The sequence below is a fragment of the Falco rusticolus genome, chromosome 3 (genome assembly GCF_015220075.1).
Source record: "Falco rusticolus isolate bFalRus1 chromosome 3, bFalRus1.pri, whole genome shotgun sequence".
In the NCBI taxonomy this organism is placed as follows: Eukaryota; Metazoa; Chordata; class Aves; order Falconiformes; family Falconidae; genus Falco; species Falco rusticolus.
The window spans coordinates 15,821,792-15,844,398 of NC_051189.1; the positions used below are offsets into that span (position 1 = coordinate 15,821,792).

Below are 22,607 nucleotides of genomic sequence, written 5' to 3' on the forward strand. Positions count from 1 at the left end.
CACCAGCTATATTTATCTCTCAACTGCAGCACAGAAACATATTTCACTTAGAAAAACTTTTTAGCTGCTTAAAAAGAGATACTCAAGTAGCAAAGGCCACACACTTAGACACTGGGGGGGCCGGGGGTAGAAATAAAAAAAGATTTATTTGTTTAGATGCTGTAAGCTAGATGAAATCCACCACCTACAACTCATCACCCAGCCCTCCAGTGGGCAGGCGTGACTTGGGCACAAGCCAAGCTGAGCCCGAAATGTTTTGGTAGAAAACTGCTCATAAGATCTGACTACTTTTTAGTCATCTATTTCACTTTCAACCTTTTTTTTTTTTTTTTTTTTTTTTACCTGAAACACCTGCCTTTGACTAGGGCCAGAAACAGAAAGCTGGCTAAGAAAAACAGGAGCACTTACCACAGAACAGCAAGTCTACTATACCTGAACCCAAAAATGAGGGCCAGCAGCATCACAAGCCCCACCATCAAATCTGGGACAACCTACACAGTGACAGCTCAAGCAAACCTGGGATTTAGAAATTATTTTTCCCAGCTGCCTGCCAGGCTACCTCAGCCATGACCTGCTCCTTATCCTTTCCAAGTCAAGGTGCATCCCACAAGTCAACCAGTATAATTCAGTGTCCCACCCCGAAGGCTGCAGCTACTACAGAAGTTCAGGTGCCATGGCCATGGGCAATAGACTGACAGCACCAGATCTGTGAGCAAATAAACAGCCCATTCCCAAGCCAAACTAAACCAGGGCAAAAAAAAAATCCCATTTGGGCACGTAAGGGAAATAGAATCAGGCACAAGTGTCTTGAAAATAGCAAAACACCCTAACAATTGGCAATAAATGATCCTTGGGTGCAAGCGTCATCAGCAAGATCAGGTTATACACGTGGCCTGAAACAGCCCCTCATCCAAGAGAGGCTGAGAGGCAGGGGGGTGGCACAGGACACTTGCACCACTCCCGAAAGTGGGTCTGCATTACTGGGGGGGGGGGGGGGGGGGGGGGGGGGGGGGAAAGAAGGAAAAAAAAAAAAAAGAAGAGTCATCCCAAATGAAACTGGACACTGAGAGTTCACATTTCACATAAGGAGCCTCATGTATTATGAGTGACACAAAAGGGACAGTCTGGAGTTTGATTTCTGTTTATTCACCTTGATGAGGTCCCTTAACATTTCCTCGTCAGGTTACATATTTCCAAGAAAAAAAAAAAGAAAAAAAAAAAAAAAAAGAATATCTCCATCTATCCAAAGGAAAGCCCTCTCCGCAGATCTGCTTGCCTAAAATGAGTTTGGCAGAGCTCACCCGACTTGACCTCCATGGAGCACAGGCTGGGCATGTTCAGGCATCGCCACCCATCGAAGAAACCAATGCCGCAAACCGGGGCTGGGAAGTATCAGCTTTCCAGGATGGGAAATGCAGTGCTGAGTCCTGGGATTTTAGGGAAAAGCAAAAAAAAAAACCCCAAAAAAACCCAAAACAAAACGCCCAACCAAAAACCCAGCTGTGCAAGCAAAGCCACCCAACCAAATCGCTTGCTGCAAGGCTGATGCTGCCAAGAATAAAATGTTTGCTGTCAAGTGATATTGTGCATGTTCTTCAGATCACCAGCATCAAAGCATGTCCTGGTTTCAGATCTGTTTCAATCATCAGAAGCAGTCAAAACACTCCACTTAATATCTACGAGACAACCCCTATAGGAGGACCCAGTGCTTTACAGCGCTCTGGCATAGCAGTGGGGAGCGCTGTGCAGGACATGCCCCCAGCTCCATTTAATATCCCCCCTGCTCCCAGCACTGCCTGCCAGCTCTCTCTCGGCAGCATTTTCTCACAGGGATGGGGGGATGGCTCAAATCAAGCCATCACCAACACACACACAAACCCACCTGCTCGGCTGCTCAGGCACCCAGAAGCCCTCTGCCATCAGGGCACAGCAGCCCATGCAGGACCCCCACAAGCTGGGGCCACATCCCTCTGCTGGGCAGAAACAGGGCTGAAACCAGGTGGAAAAGCCCTGGGCTTGCAGCAAGCCAGGCGGCTACTAAAATTAGCAGCAGAAAGAGAAGTAACAGCAGGAATGCGGAGCCTGGGCTCAGAGCACAGACTGCAACCACCAACGAAAAACATCACCGAGCCCAGGTTGCACGGCAGAAACACTGTGGTCAGTAACCCCGATTTTATTCTTAACCATCGCGTCTGAGAAACATCTACTCAGCCACACCAGCTGCAATCCGGAGTGGGCAAGGAAAGCCAAAACTATCAGTGTGAGACTCATTTAGAGAGAAGGGAATTGAGAGCAGCTCCAACTCCCTTATTCTTTTTTCCCCCCCAAGAAATAAGGGGCACAGCTGCAGCCGCTCTTCAGGCCATGGACTCCCAGGTTGTGCAGGACACTAACAGGGTGCTCGGCCAACCTGCCTGGGCGAGAGGAAGGAGGAACCATGCAGAAGAGACATTATCAACTAACCTGGAGCAGAAACATGTGGACTAGAAGGTAAAGAACGCAAAGCCAGAATGGGAAAGAAAGGGGAAACATGCCTATGAAAAACACCACAGGCATAGAACTCAAACATGAAGTGGAACAGAAAAAGAGAAGCAGAGGGAAACCAGGAGGAGGAAGCACAGTTAGATCTAAACAGGCAATGATGCTTTCACATGTGTTTGCATATATATAAAAATACCTACCAAAGTTACTTGCATATAGATGTAAACATGCACACACAAGTAGAAAAACTGCACTGTGCTTTATCTACACAGCCTCGAATAAAAGCAAAGATTGCACCACTGGCCACCGGCTCTGACAGCACAGTGTTTCCACCTGCACAATGACACTGTCCGCACACTTCTTGTGCCGAGAGTGCTCCTGCATTTACTCCTATTCAGAGCTAAAACGACACAGAAGCCATGTAAGAAAATTCACACCACAGCAGCATGTTTACGGTCACCACGTTCCCACCATGTGCACAGCCAGCCACGCATCCGCAGGAGGAACCTCAGTGCTATTAGTTACTGGCATTACATATAGCACCACCAAAAGCTTGGGATACCAAAAGCATCTGTGCTGGATATTATATAAAAATAGAATAGAAAGGCCAGTCTCTGTCCCAGAGACCCAATGACCTAGGATAAAACCAAGACACAGACAGAAAGCACAAGCAAGTAAGGCAAGCTGCCCAGAGTGGAGCAAAATGTGCCAAAGGAGATACTGGCATCTCACCATACATGGTAATCCTAGATGGGCGCATCTAACAGTCTTGCTTTAGACAGGAAGGGGTCAACCACAACAGAGCACGAGCAAAGACCCACCCCATTCCCTGTTCTCCGAAATCCCACTTAAACCACTAATAGAGATGGTGCAAAGAACCCCCATTACTGAAACAACCAGCAGTCAGCAGTAATCCACATCAGAACCACCACATCCATCAAACCACACAGAGAACAACCCCTAGCTAAGTGGCCACAATGTCCATCACAACTTCCCGATTCCTATCCTGACTGTTGGTTTGTTTAAATGTCATATTTTGGGATGTACGAAACAGATGGGGACCAAGAGTCGTATATGAATTAACTTGGAATCTATTAGCCCATCCACAGGGTGATAAAGGAGGCAATGTAATTTAAAAAAATTGTAATTTAACATTGAACACATCCGCTAGATAAAACAGCTTGCTTTGACCTGTTAACAAGACAGGGTACTACAATCCAGTCTTGTGTCTGCTGAAAATTCCTAGTAATTACCCCTAGTTTGAAAGGGGTTAAGAAAGGAAAGAGAGGGCAGAGTTAAGGATATCTGGGCATGTACTTCAATCTTGATATTTCCTAACTTTTTTTATATTCTGAAAAGGCTCAAATCGCTGCAGGTAACTGGAATTACAGTATTTTCCTCAATGCTCAGTTTAAAAACTGCAGTCATCACCAGATTATCTTTTGGGTAGTGTATTAACTGATGAACCAACATATGAAACATGTTATTTCTCCTCTTTCCTCCAACCCAGCGGTGGAGAGTCTTGTTTTGCTTGTGTGTTCCTTAACAGTCTTTAAACATGATACACAACATCGCTATATATTTAGAAAAGGGACCTTCAGTTGAACATACCTTGCACTTGGAGCAGAGTGCGGTGAGGTTTGTGGAGGTCCTTATCTCCTGGGGCTGCCCAGTCCGCGTGAAACTGGACCCTCAGAGAGCAGAACTTCGTTTCCTTGCAGAGAGCTCCCATGGTCTTTGGCACAAAGCTCTAAGCAGCCTTTCTGCTACCTGACGCAATACGGAGAGCACCCTAAAAAGAGAACAAAAGACCTCAAGACTTTATCTGTATTTCTAACAGAAGCCAACCTAGAAGGACATTGCAAGCTGCCCATGCAGCAGCAGGGACAGCCTGAAGCTTTCTGGACTGGTTGGAGCTCTTTTCGCTTGCAGGCTCCCTACACAGGTCTGTCATCGCTGATATCAAGCCAAGAAGCAACAAATGCCAGGGCCAAGACCGGGACTTCTCCCAGGAAGATGGGGCTGCACCTCCTAATCAGCCAAAGACAGAACACCAGAAGAAGAGCTAGAGAACACCAGAAGAAACTCAGGAGTGCTCCTAACCCACCAACTCAACTGACCAGCTGTGGACAAGTACCATCAGCCAACAGAGCCAGCACGGCAGCAGCGGACTCCTCAACCCCTTCCTCACATTCTTACATTGCTGGAGCTCAAAGAGCTGTTCCTCACCAGCAAGCCAACAATGTCCAAGAACCTGGCTCCCTGGCAGCAGCTGGGCACAAAAAAGCTTAAATGGAGCTATGGATCATCTTCACGCCGTGGTCACCAGAGCCTGGGTTGCCCAGCCAGGTCACCTACTACAAGGCAGTGTGGGGCTCCAAGCATGAAGGCTGGTGGGAGGAGGCAATCTCATCATTTCTCCTGTGGTATCAGCCACCCCAAAGGGCTCAGAGATTACTTCAAGCTTGTTCTTCTGAAGCCACCATGGCCCACCACTGCGGAAGGAGGTCAGGAGCCCCTCTGGGCAGACCCGCTCTGCCAGCCAAGCCTCCAGTGAAACCACAGCTGCACGAGCTCAGCCTCAGTGCTTGCCAACTTCTAACAGGCACTAAAATCCCTTAGCATCTTCAAACAAAATACTAATGTTGTAAGCAGTATTTCATGGTCTACAGGCTTTGTCACACCTCGGGGAGGCCTCTAACAGATTCAGTCCAGACCTCATGACTTTCAAGAGAGCATGGTTCCCAGGATCCCACACGCTGGCCCCATCCCTGATGGCATCTTGTACCTTCATGAGCTTTAGCTGTCCTGCTGCTGCCACAGTGGAGACAACAGCATTTTTACCTGCTCAGCATCCATATTTTCCAAGCAAAACACGACACAGGTGTTTGTCACTGTGAGTATTTGCACTCCTAATATCATCAGAAGAAGGTAAAGACCAACTGTAGGCTCTGCCAGTCACGGCAGATCAGCCCAAGTGACTGCAGGTTGTTTACTCTCTCCCATACATTCCCCTCCCATACTGCCTTGTTCCACGAGGCAGTGTTAGCAGTTAATTAACAGAGGGGCATACAGAATTGAAATCCTATTTATTGTAATTTGTCTCACGAAAGTACCCAAGAAAAACACTCACTAAAAGTCATTAAGAACAGCCTGTAAGATAAGATCTTGACTAGAAGTCTCTTGGGTCATCAAGATTTACCAGGACAGCAGGTACCAACAGTGGTGCACAGGCTATACCACCAGGCAATATAATGTTACGCTTTATGCTAATGGACATAGTCTTGAGCTCTGAGCAGGCTACAACCTGTCTCAGAGATAGTTACACCCACATTACCACCTGCCAACCTGTAAATGGTACTTGATGCACTTATCCTTACAATGAAAATTCTAAAATTACTGCAAACTTCCCCTCCCCCTTTCTTCCTCCATACAAAGAACTGCCATTGATGGTGCTATGGAAGATGGAAAGCCAGTACTCATGTTTACCTGTCACACTAAGCCAGGAGCTAAGGAAGGTCTTATTTCCAAACCTTCAACACTTGCAACATATAGCTACTTGGTGAGAAGCTGTCTAAAGCTTTTTTTCCTGTCTAGTTGTGTTGGCTGTGGCCACTAGACCTCCCCCTCAGAGACAGCAGCCTACGGAAGTCACCGTTGCCATTTCTGGCCACCTCAAGCAGAAGTACAGAACCTCAACCATTTCTGTGAAGCTGAGGGTCCACCTGACACCAGGGCTCTACCATCCTATGCTACGAACAGCTGTACGGAAGGCAGCTTCTGCCCTGATGTGTTCACAGACAAAAGAGGCAAGCAGAAGAGTGGAAGGGGAGGGAGAAGAAATGTCTTGCCAAGGGCAGAGCCTCCAAATCCTACCCATGGCCAAGCACTGGGGAACCCCATCATCTCTCCAAGCCACAAGTAACAAGCAGGACTGGTGGGTCTTCACAATAAAACCCAAGCGAAGGAAAACATTTCAAGATTAACTTCTCATGCCTTCAGCATCTTGGACTGCAAAGAGCAGCATCTTACTTCCCCTCTGAACCTGCTCACTTTAATAGCATTTATTTTCTTATCTCACGCATTCATGAAAGCTGTGCCTCCTTACGTCTTGCTCCACAGAGACCTGAGGCTCAGCTTTTCAATTTTTCCTCAGTTACCACTGAGAAGTGCTGGTGGGAAGAACCCTCTGGGGTCTCCAGTCCAACCTCCCAGCTCGTAAACAAGGCTGATCATTTCCCTCTGCAACATCAAACATGCATACTTTTTTGTTAGTATTTTTATATAATCTAATACAGCCTTTTAACATTTAAGAAAAAATGTAAAGCTTTGCCCACCCCACCCCCAAAATCAAACTGAGAAGAACCATAGCCAGACGTGAGGATACCTGTGAATCAAATGATCCGGCAAGTCACACAGCAAACGACATCGTGTAAACCTCTGAGCAGCATCTCAATTGCCTGTGCCACAGCACAAGCTCTTGGCCTTTGCTCCCCCCTCGATCATTTCTGGGAAAGTCAATTTCAGACTTTCCTACTGTTATGAAAGAGGAAAAAAAAAATAAACAACCCATTATTCTTTAAATGGGGCTGGAAATGATTACCAAGTATTTCCAAAAGGATGTATGGTAGCTTTTTGCTCTGCATGCTAAATCACAGGTCATTGCACTGATCGGTGTGACTGTGTTCAACATCAGCTGAAGCATTAAGGGGGTTTGGTATATCACATCTAGAGACTGCTATAGCATGACTACATTAATGTATAATAAACTTTATGTCAGCAACACAGCTAATATAATAAAAATGACAGTGATAATAATAAGGAGGAGAATAACAATAACAAAACCAACAACCACCATAATAATAATGTTACCAAACTTTAACATTAGCTAAAAGAGACTCATGCTAGACCTCTTCCCGCGCAGATAAGATGTAATGTAAAAGGTCTGAGCACAGCCTGGGCTCTGGTCATTGCTCCCCTTCCCACACACTCAGGCATGAGCCCCCAGCTGCCGTTTCCACGACGTAAAGCAGCACACACCACATCTCGTGTGCATCTGCACTGCCCCACTGCCAGGGACAGTGATACCCATCCCACACCAAGCTGCAAGGACAGGCCACCTGGCTAAAAGCTGGCCAGGAAAAGCCACCTTTCCTAAACCTACCCAGGCTGTAACACTTCAGCCTCTTGCACTGCTCACTCCTTGCACAGCCTGCAAGCCCCTTCCACTCGTGCCTTCAGGGCTCACCGCCCACCTGGGCAGGGAACTGCACAAGGCAATATAATGCATTTTATTTTGGCAGGATTTTGCTCAGCCAACATTTTCAATAAGAGATGGCTGCAACATGATCGAATCTAGGCCTCAAAATACAAAGTCTTAATCACGAGTTGCAGGTTGTGGCTTTTTTTTTTTTTTTTTTTTTAGTACTCTGAGGTTGGATTTTTCTCCTCCTTTCTAAGTTACTGGCAATAGCTCCCCAACCCCAGCTGAGATTTACACAGGACCTCACAGGATGCTACCCCTGCAGCACCAGTGAAAAGATCAAAAGTTTTAGTTTAGCTGACCAGGAAGAAAAAAAAGCAAGGCAAGCAATCTCTTAAATCCAGCTGTTGGGACTTCAGGAAAGGCACAAAATGACCTGAGACAAAAGGCAAGCAGCATGCAAGCGGGCAGCAGAGGGGCTGGCCCGTACCTGCCTCTGGCTGACTTTGAGCCTATAGGGTTTGCTACCTTGCAAAAATCCCCTGATGCAGAAGAGCTTACAGCAGTATTAACATGATGGCTTCTACCAGTGCAAGGGATCCAGCTGCTGCATCCACACCAAAGGTGTTACTGGTGTGACATACCCCTTAACCAGCTCAACTCCACCGGTAAAGCTGAAGTGCAGACCCATCCAACCAGCAGTTATCCCAGCAGTTATCCAGGGAAGCTGGGCAGCACAGGAAAGGTGCTCAGAGAAAGCCAGGGAGAAGTGGACTGGACCATACCAGCTGGATGGAGGGAAGACAATGGAAGGTGGTTAGGAGGACTGGACCGGAGTTTTCCACCTTAAAACCCCTGCACTGGGCTGCCTCAGAGCCTGGGGGTGCCCAGCAAAAACTGTGTTGTGCTGACAGCCCCCACAAGCTGCTCAATAAAGTAAATGATGGGATGTGATCTCGCCTCTCCCACCCACCTCTGCTCTCCACCTGGCCCGAAGGGAGCAGCCTACAGCTCCAGCCACTGCTCCTGCAGTAGGGACCTCCTCTCCCCAAAACAGGGAGAGCCTTGTGGGGTTTCCTTTAGTCTTCTCTGCCATTCACTTCCACCCCCAGGAGAGGAGCTGGGTCCTGTGCCTGGACAAGTCACCAAGCCTGCAGGCGAGAACCCCGGTGATGGCATCCTCCCCACTCAGGAAGAGCTCTAAGCTCTGCAGCTCCCAGCCACGTACACTTCGGCACTGGATATTCCTGACCAAGCCATGCAAAAGAGGTGACAAAACGCTGTCTTCCAAAACACCTCACAGCAGCGACGCTCTCCTGTGCAACGACACTCTCCTGTGCAATGATGCAGTCCTTCAGGGCTCTGGGCTGCTTGCTATTTCTTGCCAGGGTGCTCCGCACACCCCATCCCAGCTCATCCCACTCTCCAGCAGCGCAGGTCGGCTCCCAGTGCCCACACAACCCAACCTCATAGCAGGGGATGCCATGGTTTAACCCCAGCCGGCAGCTATGTACCACACAGCCGCTCACTGGCTCGCTCCATCCCCAACAGCCCTGTGGGATGGGGGGGAAGAAACAGGAAAAAGGTAAAATTTGAGGGCTGAGATAAGAACAAAATTAATGATGATGATTAAAATGAGAGAAAAGAGGAGAGGAATAAAATCTAAAGGGAAGAGAAAAGAAACAAGTGCTGCACAATACAAGTGCTCACCACCCACTGACTGATGCCCAGCCAGTCCCCAAGCAGCCATCTGGAAGTCCCAGCCAACTCCGCCCAGTTCATACATTCAGCATGATATTCTATGATATGGAATATCCCTTTGGCTGGTTTGGGTCAGCTGTCCCGGCCGTGTCCCCTCCTGGTTTCCCGTGCCCCTCCAGCCTTCTCCCTGGCAAGGCCTGAGAAATTGAAAAGTTCTTGACTTAGTATAAACATTATTTGGCAACAACTGAAAACACCAGTGTGTTATCAACCATTGTTCTCATACTAAATGCAAAACACAGCACTGCACCAGCTACTGAGAAGAAAAAATAACTCTATCCCAGCTGAAACCAGGACAGGAGCCACGGTCAAACCTCCCCTCTCCTGTCAAGGGACTTTCCAATAAGCTGAGTTGCAGGAACCTACCCAATAATTTTTATACAAAACTGCTGCTGCTGTTTTTTCTGACTCGGGTTTTAAGGCAGAAACGTCAGAGAGAGAAACTGCCCCTTCTCTTGACAATCTGTTCCAGTGGGTAATCACCCTTGCCATTGAAGACCTATGCTAAAACTTCTAATTTGAATTATCAGCCAGGCACTGGTTCCAGCTCTGCCTGTCACTGCTGCATTCCAGAGCCCTTTACTGCCTGATGCACCGTACCAGCAGCAAATCATGGATCACTTTTCCTTCGAGGTGATGGAAGATGCAACCATAGCATCTGCTGACAGATATTAGATACCAATAGCAGTGAAGATGTGACAGCACAGGCTTCAGAGCAGGTGGGACAAACCTGCCTGGAAACCCTGGGTGGCACCCCACCAGCCCTGGTTTGCAGGATACAGCTCCACATCAATATTCGCAACTGCACCTTGAATCCACATAAGGAATGATACCACCCAGCAATGCATTAAAAGGCATTTAGATCATAGATATGGATGCCTGTAAACCATCCAGACCACTCCATATGCCCAGCCAGTCCCTGTGTTTGTGTCACCCTGCAGACTGCTGTCTTCAGCTGAGCAGAGCCAACGCACCAGCTAACCATCTCGCTGCTTCGCCTCTGTCACCCTTGGAGCCACAGGGAAAAAAGCACCACCAGCAAGCCCTGTCCTAAAGGGCCTCTGGCACTTGCCAGAGCCAGAACTGAGGAAAGACTCCGGAATACTGCATTAATCGCAACACTGGTAACTCCACAAAATGCTTGTCTCCACTGAACTGCACCAACAAGGCAAGCAATCAGCAGGCACTGCATCTCCAGATGTAAACAAACCATATGCAGACGTACAGTGGATTGCTTGCCAGGGCACTAAGCACTTTGTTATGTAAGAAGACAGACCAGCTCAGGAACAGATGCAGCTGTGACAAGGGAAAACATGCTCCGTACACACTGCTAATGGGTCCAAGAGACGGATTATGTCTTTATTCCCTCCTCACCCTTCATAAATCTCACCAGGAACTATGCAGGTGTTCAGTACTAAAGCTACGAGCCAGCAAGAATACAGAAAATAACACATCATCATGCCTCAAAATAAGATCGGTATCACCTTGCTGCAAACAGGCAAAAGCTTCCTGACCAGGTACCAGCGTTTTCCTCCCCACTAGCTCCGTCTGCAGCTCTGCACCCTTCCTGCTTACAAAGCAGGACCTGAGCACGCCTCTGTCCCCTTGGCCAGCAGTGAGGGGTCTGGGTGACATGCCCACCACCTCGTCCTCTCCAGCAGCGATGCACCAAGATCAGCACAGAGGCTCCAACAGAGCCGCTCGCATTGCTTAACTGATGGATACACAGCTGCAGTACGCTGCTCCAAGCTGCAGTGCACTGCACCACGGGTGCCTGACATCAGCCTTTGCTAAATTCATGTACTGGGAGCAAAACACAAATGCCCAGTATTCCTGCCAGCAGCAGAAACACCTCCCATGTCACAAAATCCAGCATTTCCCCTTCCTACGGCCTGCCAGTGCTATTGTCTGCAGACCCCCATGTGGAAAAAAAATAAACGTGTATTTTTTTATTTATTAAGATGTCATACTTGTAAGCCCTACCTTGTAATTCCTAGCAGCGCTGCACCAGCATAATTACAGAAAAAGCCTGAAGAAAGAAGCCTGTAGAAAAACTGTGATAACCCACTGAACATCTTCAGCTGAAAGGCAAGAAACACAAGATGCTCCGATATAAGTACACAGATACACGATTTTTCTTCCCTAGCCTTGCTCCACAACCTCGGCACTATGGGTCGCTTCCCCTGCCAGTGATTCCTCATCTAAAAGTTAGTGAAATAGATGCTGCCAGGAAGCACAAGCTGTCTTGGTAAAGCGTTCTGACTACAAACAGGAAGATACGGTTCGAATCTTGCAAACAATTCAGCATAAGCTCCAATTTTAGCAGGTAAAGTCCTTACTTAAACCCAAAACTGCGCTTTGCTTCGGCAGGGGCACAAGGAGAGAACACTGTGACCACAGAGCTGCACAGACACACTGCACCGTCGGGAGACACAACTCACCATCACCTCTGAAAGCTGTTAGCTCCCACCTGAGCTATATTCCAAGCGTGCACGTTCACTGTGGGAGCCAATATTCCATTCTACAAACTAATCCAAACGTGCAATTCATTTCTGCAACAGATGGGCCTTTTAATGGCGGCGGGCCTAAGCCCTTCCATATTTTTGTTACTGCAGAATCGCTCTGATGCTGCGCGGACATCAGTGTGCAGACGCCAAAGATGCAAAACCCTTCATGCCTTGCCAGGGCAGAGGGCTGCCCCCGCTCTTGCTGCCCCCATGCAGCCAGCCCCTCTCCCAGGGATGCCAGCCATAGAGATGGACACAAGGCATTTCACTCCTAACGGGTACCGAGGCATCCCCATTGGCTGACAAACTGCACGTGTACCACTAATTACCTTAATATAACTTAAAATACACAAAGGCACAGTCAGATGGATCAGAATTACAACGATGCTAAGCCAGCTGTAAGCCAGACTCATGACTTAAGGCTATGAGAGAGAGAAGGGGGACTGGGGGACACGATGGGATGGGGGAGACCGACACAGACACGAAGTTAGAGCTCCATTTCTAAAATGATGCAAAGTATGTAGATTGCTTGAAACTCCCTGCGGTGTGAACTGGCATTTATCAGAGATCTGCAGCACCTGGCACAAAGGAGCATCCAACTGGTCCACGTGCTTGGAAAATACATATATTTATTAAGTCATTTTAAAAATCACAATAGAAAGGAAACTGGATGTTTATGAGACATGACTAAATATCCAACTGCATCCTCATTCCTTATTATTGACATTCTTACAGTGATGTCAATACTTCAGAGCTAATTTTTCCAATATCCTCATATTTTACAACAGCATACATAAGTGCTCCTACAATAATGCAGACCAGTTGGCACAAACTGACATCAGTGAAGTTGCGTTTCCGGCTCGATGAAGAAATAATACTGCTATTTCATACGGCCATCACACGTACAGAATATATTGTGCTCTCCGTATTTAGCAATGGCCAATATATTCTAACATACCCCAAAAAAAAGCTCTTTTGTTCCAAATCAATGACTTGGAGAACATATATTTTTCAACATATCGGTGAAAAGGAACTAGCGTGGGGCTCACGACTCCCATCTCTGACCAGAGAGGCGGACAGGCAAACATGTCTAAACTTGTCAACGCGAAGGGCATTAAAAAGATCTCGCTGAAGGCCTCCAGCATCTTTCAGAGACAGTTATCAGTTCTGCTAAGATTTCGCCACACGGTATTTTAAGATGCAGCAACCAACAGTTTAACGGATGGATACCCAAGTCCTAAAGCCCCCTGTTAATGAAAACGTTTAAATATTATTTATAACATTGAATCCTCAGCTTTTGCAGGAAAAGGCGGCCTAAAATAAAAAAAATGGCCCTTTGCAAAGATGTTCCTGGGAGCCTCCGAGGGCTTTCCCCGCGCTGCTGCCCGGCGTCCCCCCGCGCCCAGCCCGCAGCGGCGGCCCCGCTCCCCCCGCGGGCAGCGGCAGGCCGGCTCCGCACGCACCTCCGCGCAATTCTCCGCGCGGCTGCGGAAGGCGCAAATCCGCACACACACATACACACACCCCCGAGGACCCCCACTGCTCCCCAGTCCATGGCATCAGCGGGTGGGCGTCCATCTCCTCCCCTCCGCGGCCCGGCCGCGCTGCCGCTGCAACCCGAGGGGGGGGGGGATGGGCACAGCCAGCCGTGTCATTTCGGAGCGAAGCTCTAAGACCCCCCCGGTCCTTATCGCCGCTATTTAGTGACGCTGGAAGGCCACCCCGAGCCCTTCGCCTGCCCACCCGCGCAGATTTCGGCTTGCAGTTGCTATTTTTAGCCCGCCGTCGGCCCAGCGCTTTAAAAAAAAAATAAATAAACAAATAAAATTAGATGAAATGCAACCTTGCGCCCCCCACCCCCACCCATCTGCACGACCCCTTCCCCCGCGCCTGAGCTGTAAACTCCGCCGCGACCTGCAAACCCCACCGGGGAGACACGAATCCCACGGCACCGGGGGCGGGGGGGGGGGGGGGGGGGGGGGGGGGGGAAAATAAATAAATAAAAGGGCAAGAAAAAATAACAAATAAATCAAACAGCCCCACCAGCACGCAGCCCACCTCCCCCCACCCCCGGCCGGTAAGTGCAGCCCCGGTACTCACCGCGGCCCCCCCCTCCCCGGGAAGGCGCCCGGCGGGCCGGGGCGGTGCGGAGCGGCGCGCGCGGGCCCCGCTGCCCATGTGCTCGCCGGAGCACGCGCTCGCCTCAATGGAACGTTGTGCTGGCGAGCGGCTCTGTGACGTCACCGCCCCCCGCCGCCGCCGGCCGCAGCCCGGGGCAGCGCGCAGCGCCCGCCCCCGCGCCCCTGCCCCGCCGAGCCGCCCGGCCCCGCCGCCCCCCGGCGTGCCGGAAAAAAACTAAAACACAATAATTCAAAGGAGAAAATAGCGTAAGAGCGCGCGGGCGGCGGTGGCGCTCCCCAGGTGCGGGGGCAGCTGCGCTGGGGGGGGGGGGGGCGCCGGCCGGAGACCGGCCCGGCGAGCACACGGGCTGGGCTCCAGCGCAAGCGACCGGGGAGTGCGGGACCCGCCAGGTCTCGGCGGCTCTTCACCTCGGGTCGGGGGATGCCGTGGGTGCCCCTTCCCCGGAGCTCCGCTGGGTCGCCCATGGAAGTCACCGCTTGGGGAAAATAAATAAATAGGTAAATAAATAATAAATAGGTAAATAAATAAATCCCCTCCTCCCCAAGTCCAAGTGCTGAACCATGACCGATGGCATGGGTGCCCTTCCCCAGAGCTCCACTGGCTCACCCAGGTATCACCCCTTGGGCAAAATAAATAATCAACCAATGCCCTCCTCCCCAAGTCCAAGTGCTGAACCATGACGGATTTCTCCAAAGAGCCCCTTCCCCGGAGCTCCACTGGCTCACCCATGGAAATCATCACTTGGGGAAAATCAATCAATTAATCAATCAATGCCCTCCTCCCCAAATCCAAGTGCTGAACCATGATGGATGTCTCCCTTCCCCGGAGCTCCGCTGGCTCATCCATGAAAGTCACTGCTTGGGGAAAATAAATAAATAAATAGATAGATAAATAAATAAATAACTCACCTCCTTCCCAAGTTCAAGTGCTGAACCATGACGGATGTCTCCAAAGAACCTCATGGGACAAGGATGCAAGCACACCACACACAAGCACAGAAAGTAGCTTCGCAGTCCTCGGAGTACTGGAAGGAACAACGTCAAAAATACTGAACAGGCAGCGGGCTGGTGAAACAACAAACCAAAAGCAAATCTCCAGTATATGGACAAAACAAGATTTATTTTCTTTTTTTTTTTTCTTTTTAATTAAATGTATCCTCGATTCCAGGCTGGAACTGATCCGAAGCAGAAGCCTCAATGCCACGTGACTTTTTCCCCCCATACTGCTTTTTGCATTTTCCAGGAGGGAACCTAAAATCCTGCTGTGCCAGCACCTTTGCAGCCATGTGGTACCTGCAGAGCATCTCTCCTGTGGCATCTACAGCCCACAAGTACCTGCTTGCACCAGCATGGGCTGTGGTGCCCAGCCTGGGAGCTGCTGCTGCCACACCAGACTAATCAGCCTCTGCACAAAGTCTGAATCCAACATAGTAACACTTCCACATTGACAGCACATGCTGTTTCATTTAATTAGTACATATGCTCCCAACCCCCCTACAATGTTTTGGATATTGCAATAAAAAACTGATCTGCAAAAGCAGCCCCATCAGTAACAGAAGAAGCAAATGCTATAGAGCAAAAGGTACAAAATTATGGTGCAAAACATGGCTTTTATCTAAACTGTGATTCTGTGGTCCTGCAGTTTAAGCAAGATTCAACATCGCGTTGGAAAAAGAGGCTTTGCACGCTCACAGTACAAAAGACAAGAGCCCTCCTGATCAGGTAGATGGAAGGTCTTTATGCCATACCCTTCTGCAACCCACTGCAGCAGAACAGGGATGGAGGAGATGGCTTTGGGCCGTACTCCTACAGCTGGCTGAAGACCAGTCCCTAAATAAATGGCCTCCTGAGGTCAGTGAACTTGGGAGTAAGGTCAAAATCCACAGTTACTCATGAGACCGAAGGATCATTTTGTCAGCTGAAAAGAGCCTGAGTGCCGGAGCAGCCGGATACACTTTTTTCCCCCAAGCCCATTCCCAGTCCAGAGTTTGGGAGAAGCTGTGACATAAAGCTATTACTCCGGCTTCACCATGGGGCCCTGATGGCTCCTTCACAACTCCCGGCTGCCAGAGCAGGAGAGAAATATGTATCAAATAGCCCTGAAAATTGAGTTTTCATTTCTTTCTCCCTAGGACTCCCTTCCTTCCCTGGCAAAACACACAGAGAATCTGCTATTAGCCATCAGCTCAAATTAATACTGTTTCTCTGATGCCACAGGCTTGCCTATGCCTTACCAGCACCAGCAGGACGGCCATGAATGCAAGCTCTGTGCACTGTGATGGGAAGCAGGTATCTCCATGTGCAATTCCCAGCATGACAAAGCCAGGAAAACATCATGGAAAAGGGAGCGAAAGCGTTTGCCTCCCTGTTTGCCCACAGAGAAGTCAGACCACAATCACATGAGCTTATGCAGATGTGGACTGCTCCCATCCACCACAAGGCAGCCCCAGGGTATGGAAGTCAGGCTCCAGACCCCATAAAAACGCACAAACCATCCTTTATACCACAACCCTTCACTGGGAGGCTGGCAGGGGATTGGCAGGGGACCACCAAGTGTTCCCCCCCAGCCACGGCACAGCTGGAACCACAGCAGTCACGGGGGCACCCGCCGTTTCCATCACACCTAGGGTCTCTCATTGCAGGAGGTAACAGAAAAACCCTCTTCCCGCAGGCATGTAGAATATGCTTTGTGTTGGTATTGCTCAGCCCTGCAGCCTTTCTAGTGGGTGTACCCTAAAAATCATCTAGTATTACAGCCTGAATATACTCAGCCCATGTCAATCATGCACTTGAGTATAATCGTCTTTACAACAGCTTAGCACACTTTGACAAGGTGGTTGCGTTGCTCCAAGTTCACCCCTGCCAATTAAACAGGGCAAAGTCAAGGCCAAATGACGCAGCACGCTCTTTCGAGGCCAAAAGAAGATCTGAGGCAAAGATCAGGGGTCAGGCTGCCACACGGCCGTGCCAGCTGAGGGCTTCTGCCCTCCCGTGCCCCACTGTTGCTTCCCTATGGCCCCACCAGCCGGCTGCAGGAATCACATGAGTTGCTCCTTTATCTGTGTCAGGCAAAGCTGGCCAAGTTAGGTGACGGGCCAGCAGAGCCAACGAGAGCTGTAACGTGCTCCTCGCGGTTAGGGCAGCGTGGCGGTGACAGCCTCCAGCTGGTGACCACAGGCAGCTGGAAGGGGAAGTGTCCTCAACCGGGGCAGGTAGGTGCAGTGGAGGCTAGGGCAAACCACTGCACATCGCCCCCAAACATGGTTCACGGACAGACACAGCAGAAAAAACAGCTGGGAATGTGTAATCATAGCAGTAATTATACCTTCCCTCATCCAGGGATTAAGCTTGTTCCAGGTTAATTCTGGGACTGTCCAAAAACCTAAGTCACCTCCGATGCTCAGAAAAAAGGGCTGGGTCACTGCATCTGCTCCTCTCCTAACAGAAGCCATCATTTCACGTCAGCCTGCCCGTAAAGGCATCAAGTTCAGCATCGGTGTCCTGTCCTCACTTCACCTCCCTGGATATTATCTTGGAACTTTTCTCCTCTGAAGGTTAGAAACCACCTAATTTCCATCCTCAATGTGTTCAAAGCCAGTGCACACCCATCTGTTCTGCAGCAGGTGTTATGATTTGACACAACCGGTTCTTCTCCTCACCCTTTACACAAACCTCCCAGCTGTATTTACCAATATCGAGTTCATTCTGTGATAAAGTAATGATATGAGGCAATGGTGCTTCTCATAATTTATTTCTGCTCCCCAGTCTTTTAACTACTCATATGGATCCAAAGTAAATGCGTTCCTGCCTCCAAACAGCAATCCATCTCTAGGTGGTGGTGACTCAGCTGTGATTTTGGCAGGGACGAAGCTCTAAGAGGCAGGAGTGGGTGGCAATAATAGAGCAAAAGCAAAGACTGGAAACTTTCTGAAGCTGCTGGAAAGACTTCTACTGCCTTCCATGTGCTTTCAGTGTTGAACTTAAGATGAAGAGAGAGGGAAGATGTTAGAGTAGTATAAGCAATATCCCCGTCCACAGTTGTGAGAGCAGATTACATCATCATTGCCAATTCCACACCCCAGAATTTATATAATTTTTTTACCAATATAGTTACGTCACTAGATTTCCTCCTGTCCATTTCTTCATATAGGTTATCCGAAAACACAGGCTGGCGCCGCTTTTGATGGCTATATTGAGCATGGACATAGATGATGGGTAAAGGAAACAGAGATGATCCATTTCAAACACAGCTATGTTAATGAAGCTGGGCTCAGTTTTGCTGGGACCCCAGTACTGCATAGTGCACCTTCCTCTGCAAGACTGTGGGGAAGATGCCTGGCACATAATTTGGGAGTGTGTTCTGAGGAGTGGGAGATTTCTTCAGGCTCCAATTCAGGGCAGCTCTGCTGTGACTCCAGAGCAGAGGAAGAGAATATGCAGGGTTGACATGAACCACAGAAATAACAGACTTGTCACTGATGGCCCAACTACAGGACCATGTGACTCAGATGCTCCATATATTCCCTAATTTTGTGGGATTTAGGGAAAAAAATAAAAAAGATGATGTTTTAAAGTGATGCCTTTCGGAGTGTGCAGCAAGGCTGAACTAATAGGGCAGAAAGGTACAAAAAACTCCATTTGAGGTTATGGAGAGCAGTTAAGATGAGTAGCTTTTAACGTGATTTAAGAAACAAGAAAGCAGTGGAGTAAAGTGAAACCAAATGTCTGGGTTACTAAACATTTGTTGGACTGACAGGATGGAAAGTAGATCCAGAGAAGAGCATGCTTGAGTTTGAGGGAGAGGTAATAAAATTATGAGCTGGAGGTTTAACACCAGTAGCAAAAACCCAAATGTTGTGAACAAAAGAAGAGAGAATTCGAGAGAGGGAGGCAGCACCCTTCAGGTCCCAGCTGGATTTCCCAGGGAAGCCCCTGAGAAAAGGACTTGCTGAGTCCTTAGGGAGGGGTCGAGTCGTTTGGCACAATGGGTGAAAGATCAGGACAGAAGTTGCAGCCTGGGAGAGGAAGTGGAAAGTGGCACCATCAGCAGGGACAGAAAACCCAGGATGGGAAGACGTCGTCAGACAAGAAAGAAGAGCCTTAGATGTGGTGGCAGGAGAGCCTGGGCCCAGATGAGGACCGTACGTCTCAACAGTGGAAGGGGACACACAAAGCAGGTAAAATGCCCCCCACCTCCTGAGGAGAGCCCGTCTGCTTCCCCGCTTCTGCAGCACTCGGCTCCTGGGAAAACAGCAGGGGCCCTGCCCTCCTCACACAAAAATCCTGTCGCTAAATCGCCAAGAGGAAATTATTTCACTTGTCGGTTATTCTTTGGCACCTGTGATCGTGTTAGACATTATAAACAGGTCGGACCAGCCAAGCTGGCATACACCACTGCGGTATCCCCAGGGTCCTTCCCTCTCCGTTTACTTTCTTTTTTTAGCTTTTGCACTAATCTCTTCATCTATAACAAATATACAACATTCATGTGAGCGATTTTCAAGGCAGAGTGACACTGGCAGCCCATGCAGTGTCACGACAGGTGTGTTGACACAGCCGTGCCACAACTTGTGCCTGGGGGCAATGCCCGGTGCTCCTCCAGCAGCAGGACAAGAGCAGGGGACAGTGAACCCCACGCTGGAGCTGGTGTCCCTCTCTCAAGCCAAGGTGCTGTCTATGCACACACATTTAAGCTTTATCCTTGCCAAAGCGCTTGCTTACAGATGTGCCCCACACTCCCTGGTGCAGCCGTGGGGCAGGCGGAGGGGCTGGGTCCTCTGGGGGCTTGGGCAGGATGGTGCGTGGCTGCAGGGCTGGGATCTTCCTCAAAGGCTCTTGGGAGATTTGTGCTTTTTTTAGCACAGGTGATGATGGTGGCATCACTGCCCACGTTCCATATAACGACCCAGCACCACCCTAAGAAGTGGAAGACCTGGTTCAACACCCTCCTTTGCATCTCTTTGCCACTCAGAGGGCGGCTGTACCCTGCGTGCCATCAGCCATCTCAGCCTTTGGCCTCTGCTGGCCCTTTCCTTCTCACCTCCTGTGCCAGAGGTAAAGGTGTGCACTGGCAGGACACTGGCCTGGGTATTTCAAACCAGTTTCATAGCCATGATGCTGCTGTTCCAATGCTACAAGGTACAGCGTTCTCCCTTGGATGGGAATATGAATCTAGGCAAACTGGTTAACAGCTGCTAAATAAACTCCAAAAGTACTGGAGAAGAGACTTAATGAGGGAGGGAGAAGTATCTGGTGTGGGCATCTGTCCTAAACTGCTCACCAGCTCACTGGTTTCGTCCCCAAGAGTGTCCCATTTAAGCCCTGACCTCGTGGTGGACACCTGTGTGGCTGGTAGCCTCACTGTACCAAGAAGAGATTTAAGCAATTGCATATTACAAGCAAAAATTTAAATCAGAAAAGCCATGGTACTCACAAAGGTAAATAAGCACCAAGCTGTGCCCCTTCTGCATCTCCAGTGATGAAATTGGTTTTGTGTTGTGCCATGGAAGCAGAAGAAATGGAAACAATTTCGAAGGAGTAGTGATCAATGATGTCTTATAATGCCTTGAAGATGCATAGATATGCTATACCCAAGTTCACAGGTAATTAAACTGAGGGGCAGATATGTAAAATATTCGTGCCTGGGGCCATACAGGGAGTACCCACTGGCTTCTGGCCTGTATAACTGGGAGGCACTGGAGTCCTGCTTCCCGGTCACCTGTTCTAAGCCTCACGTGACAGACGGGCTGGCTAAGTGAGTGGGATAACCATGGCCAGCTATCTCTAGGTATCATGATTCACAACCCCTAATCGCTGTTAAACAAATCAAAAATTAATTACAGGTAAAGAGATGGAACTACAGAGCCTAAAAAATGCAAACTTGTTCTTCCCCCATTAAATCTAATTAGATTTGCCAAAATCAGTGTGCATTGATCGTGATTCAAGCAGATGCTGATAACAATTTTCATGATAGACATGGGTATGAAGCTACTTGACTAGAATCTATGAATACCCCCTTCAGCAGAAGCTCTTAGCACATTTTCTCAGCACGCTCTTCCACAGACGCTTTAATCCCCAAATCAACAGGCGATCCCATTGTTTAAGGTTTGCCAGACACTCCGCGGAATGTCCAGCAGAGAAGTGAGGCAGGCGGCATATTCATGTTGACTATCAATCTTTGTTAAAATCAACACAGCATTTTTAGCAGCCCATCTAAGCAAACTGTAGTATGTGCTGGGAAAAGACCTTTCCACTACTGGGCAGAGCGGCTTATTTTTGTTGTCATGCTGCATAGCTTCACCTCAGTGATGCTGGGCAGAGAAAGCATGCGTTGTATGAAAAGCATCGCATAAACAGACTATCGCTCCAGAAACCAGCACCACACAGATGCTCTGTGCTGTTATGTCCTCTTCCTGCCCGTGTCCACTCTTTGCCCTCAGGATTTAGGGTTGTTGGGTTTTTTCTCAGCTCGTGACAGACAAACCACACTGACCTGTTCGGGTGGTTTGTCTTGTAGCCAAATGATGGGTACAAGTGAATAGAAGGGAGAAAATAAGGGCAGAGCAGGTAGGTTTTGAAGAGGTTGAAGCAAATCCTTGATGTGCCAGCAGAGACCAAAGGACAGGATTTTCCATTTGTGCTCGGTTTCAGCTGAGCTTTGCATCCACTGACATCTGAGAGCTTCTGAAAATGCGCCTTGCCTCAGAGCCAGAGTGCATCAGAGTTTAAAGTTACCCAGAAAAAAAAGGCAGAGGGCAGCCAGTGCACTTCTATCTGTCCCTGCCCCAGATTTACCCTTTCTCTGCTGTCTTTTCCTCCAGAAATCATTACCGCCTCAGGAGACGGAAAGTTTGCAGTGTTTTTTTTTGCCTGATCTTTGAAAGCAATGAGCATCCCCAACTGCAGATGGAGGCAATGAAACCTGCTCAGCACCTCTGAAAATTGACATACTGTATGTCAAATCATGTGGGACAGCAAGACTCACACCCTGCAAAGCAGTCATGACCAGGGTGCTGATCACTGAGCACTGGCACAGGTTGCTCAGGGAGGTTGGGGAGTCTCCATCCTTGGAGATACTCAGAAGCCGTGGTCATAATTAAAAAGGTTGTGGTCCTGGCAGTCTTCTCAAGGTGGCCCTGCCTGAGCAAGGTGGTGTGGACCAGATGGCCCTCAGAGTACCTTCCAACTTCACCTGTCTGTGAGTCTGTGATGAAGGGCACGAGGATAACCAGCTATTTCACCGTGCTCCACTGTCAGCAGGAGGGTAGCTCAATACAGAGATAAATCACTAAACATTTACTGCAGGGACCAAAGAGCTGGAACATGTATGGCACAGTGGAAATCACTGTGTAACTCCACAGCCTAACTTGCCTCACAATTTTCATGAGCTCGTTATCCCAAGATTTACTCATTTTAAAAAATCCAATGAGTCACAGCGATGTAGTATGGGCACGGTTATGCCAATATAAATTTTTCCACCTAGGAGGAGATTCTACTGGAATATGCATTTTTATT

At 48.9% G+C, this 22,607-nt stretch overlaps 1 protein-coding gene and 1 long non-coding RNA gene across 2 annotated transcripts in view; one reads left to right on the forward strand and one right to left on the reverse strand.

The window, feature by feature from the left end:
- The window catches only part of LOC119144926, a 134,891-nt gene extending 127,506 nt beyond the window's left edge, over window positions 1-7,385 (reverse strand). Inside the window, exons 1-2 of the long non-coding RNA XR_005103251.1 lie at window positions 6,869-7,385; window positions 4,093-4,273 (exon numbers count right to left, since the gene is read on the reverse strand). This is a non-coding gene — a long non-coding RNA (uncharacterized LOC119144926). The remainder of the gene's footprint in view (window positions 1-4,092; window positions 4,274-6,868) is intronic.
- Window positions 1,145-20,178, forward strand: LOC119144925. Its single transcript, XM_037380890.1, has 2 exons — window positions 1,145-3,091; window positions 20,168-20,178. The coding sequence occupies exon 1, from the start codon at window positions 1,282-1,284 to the stop codon at window positions 2,194-2,196; it is 915 nt and encodes a 304-aa protein (XP_037236787.1). The 5' UTR covers window positions 1,145-1,281; the 3' UTR covers window positions 2,197-3,091; window positions 20,168-20,178.
- Window positions 20,179-22,607: the final 2,429 nt, after the last annotated feature.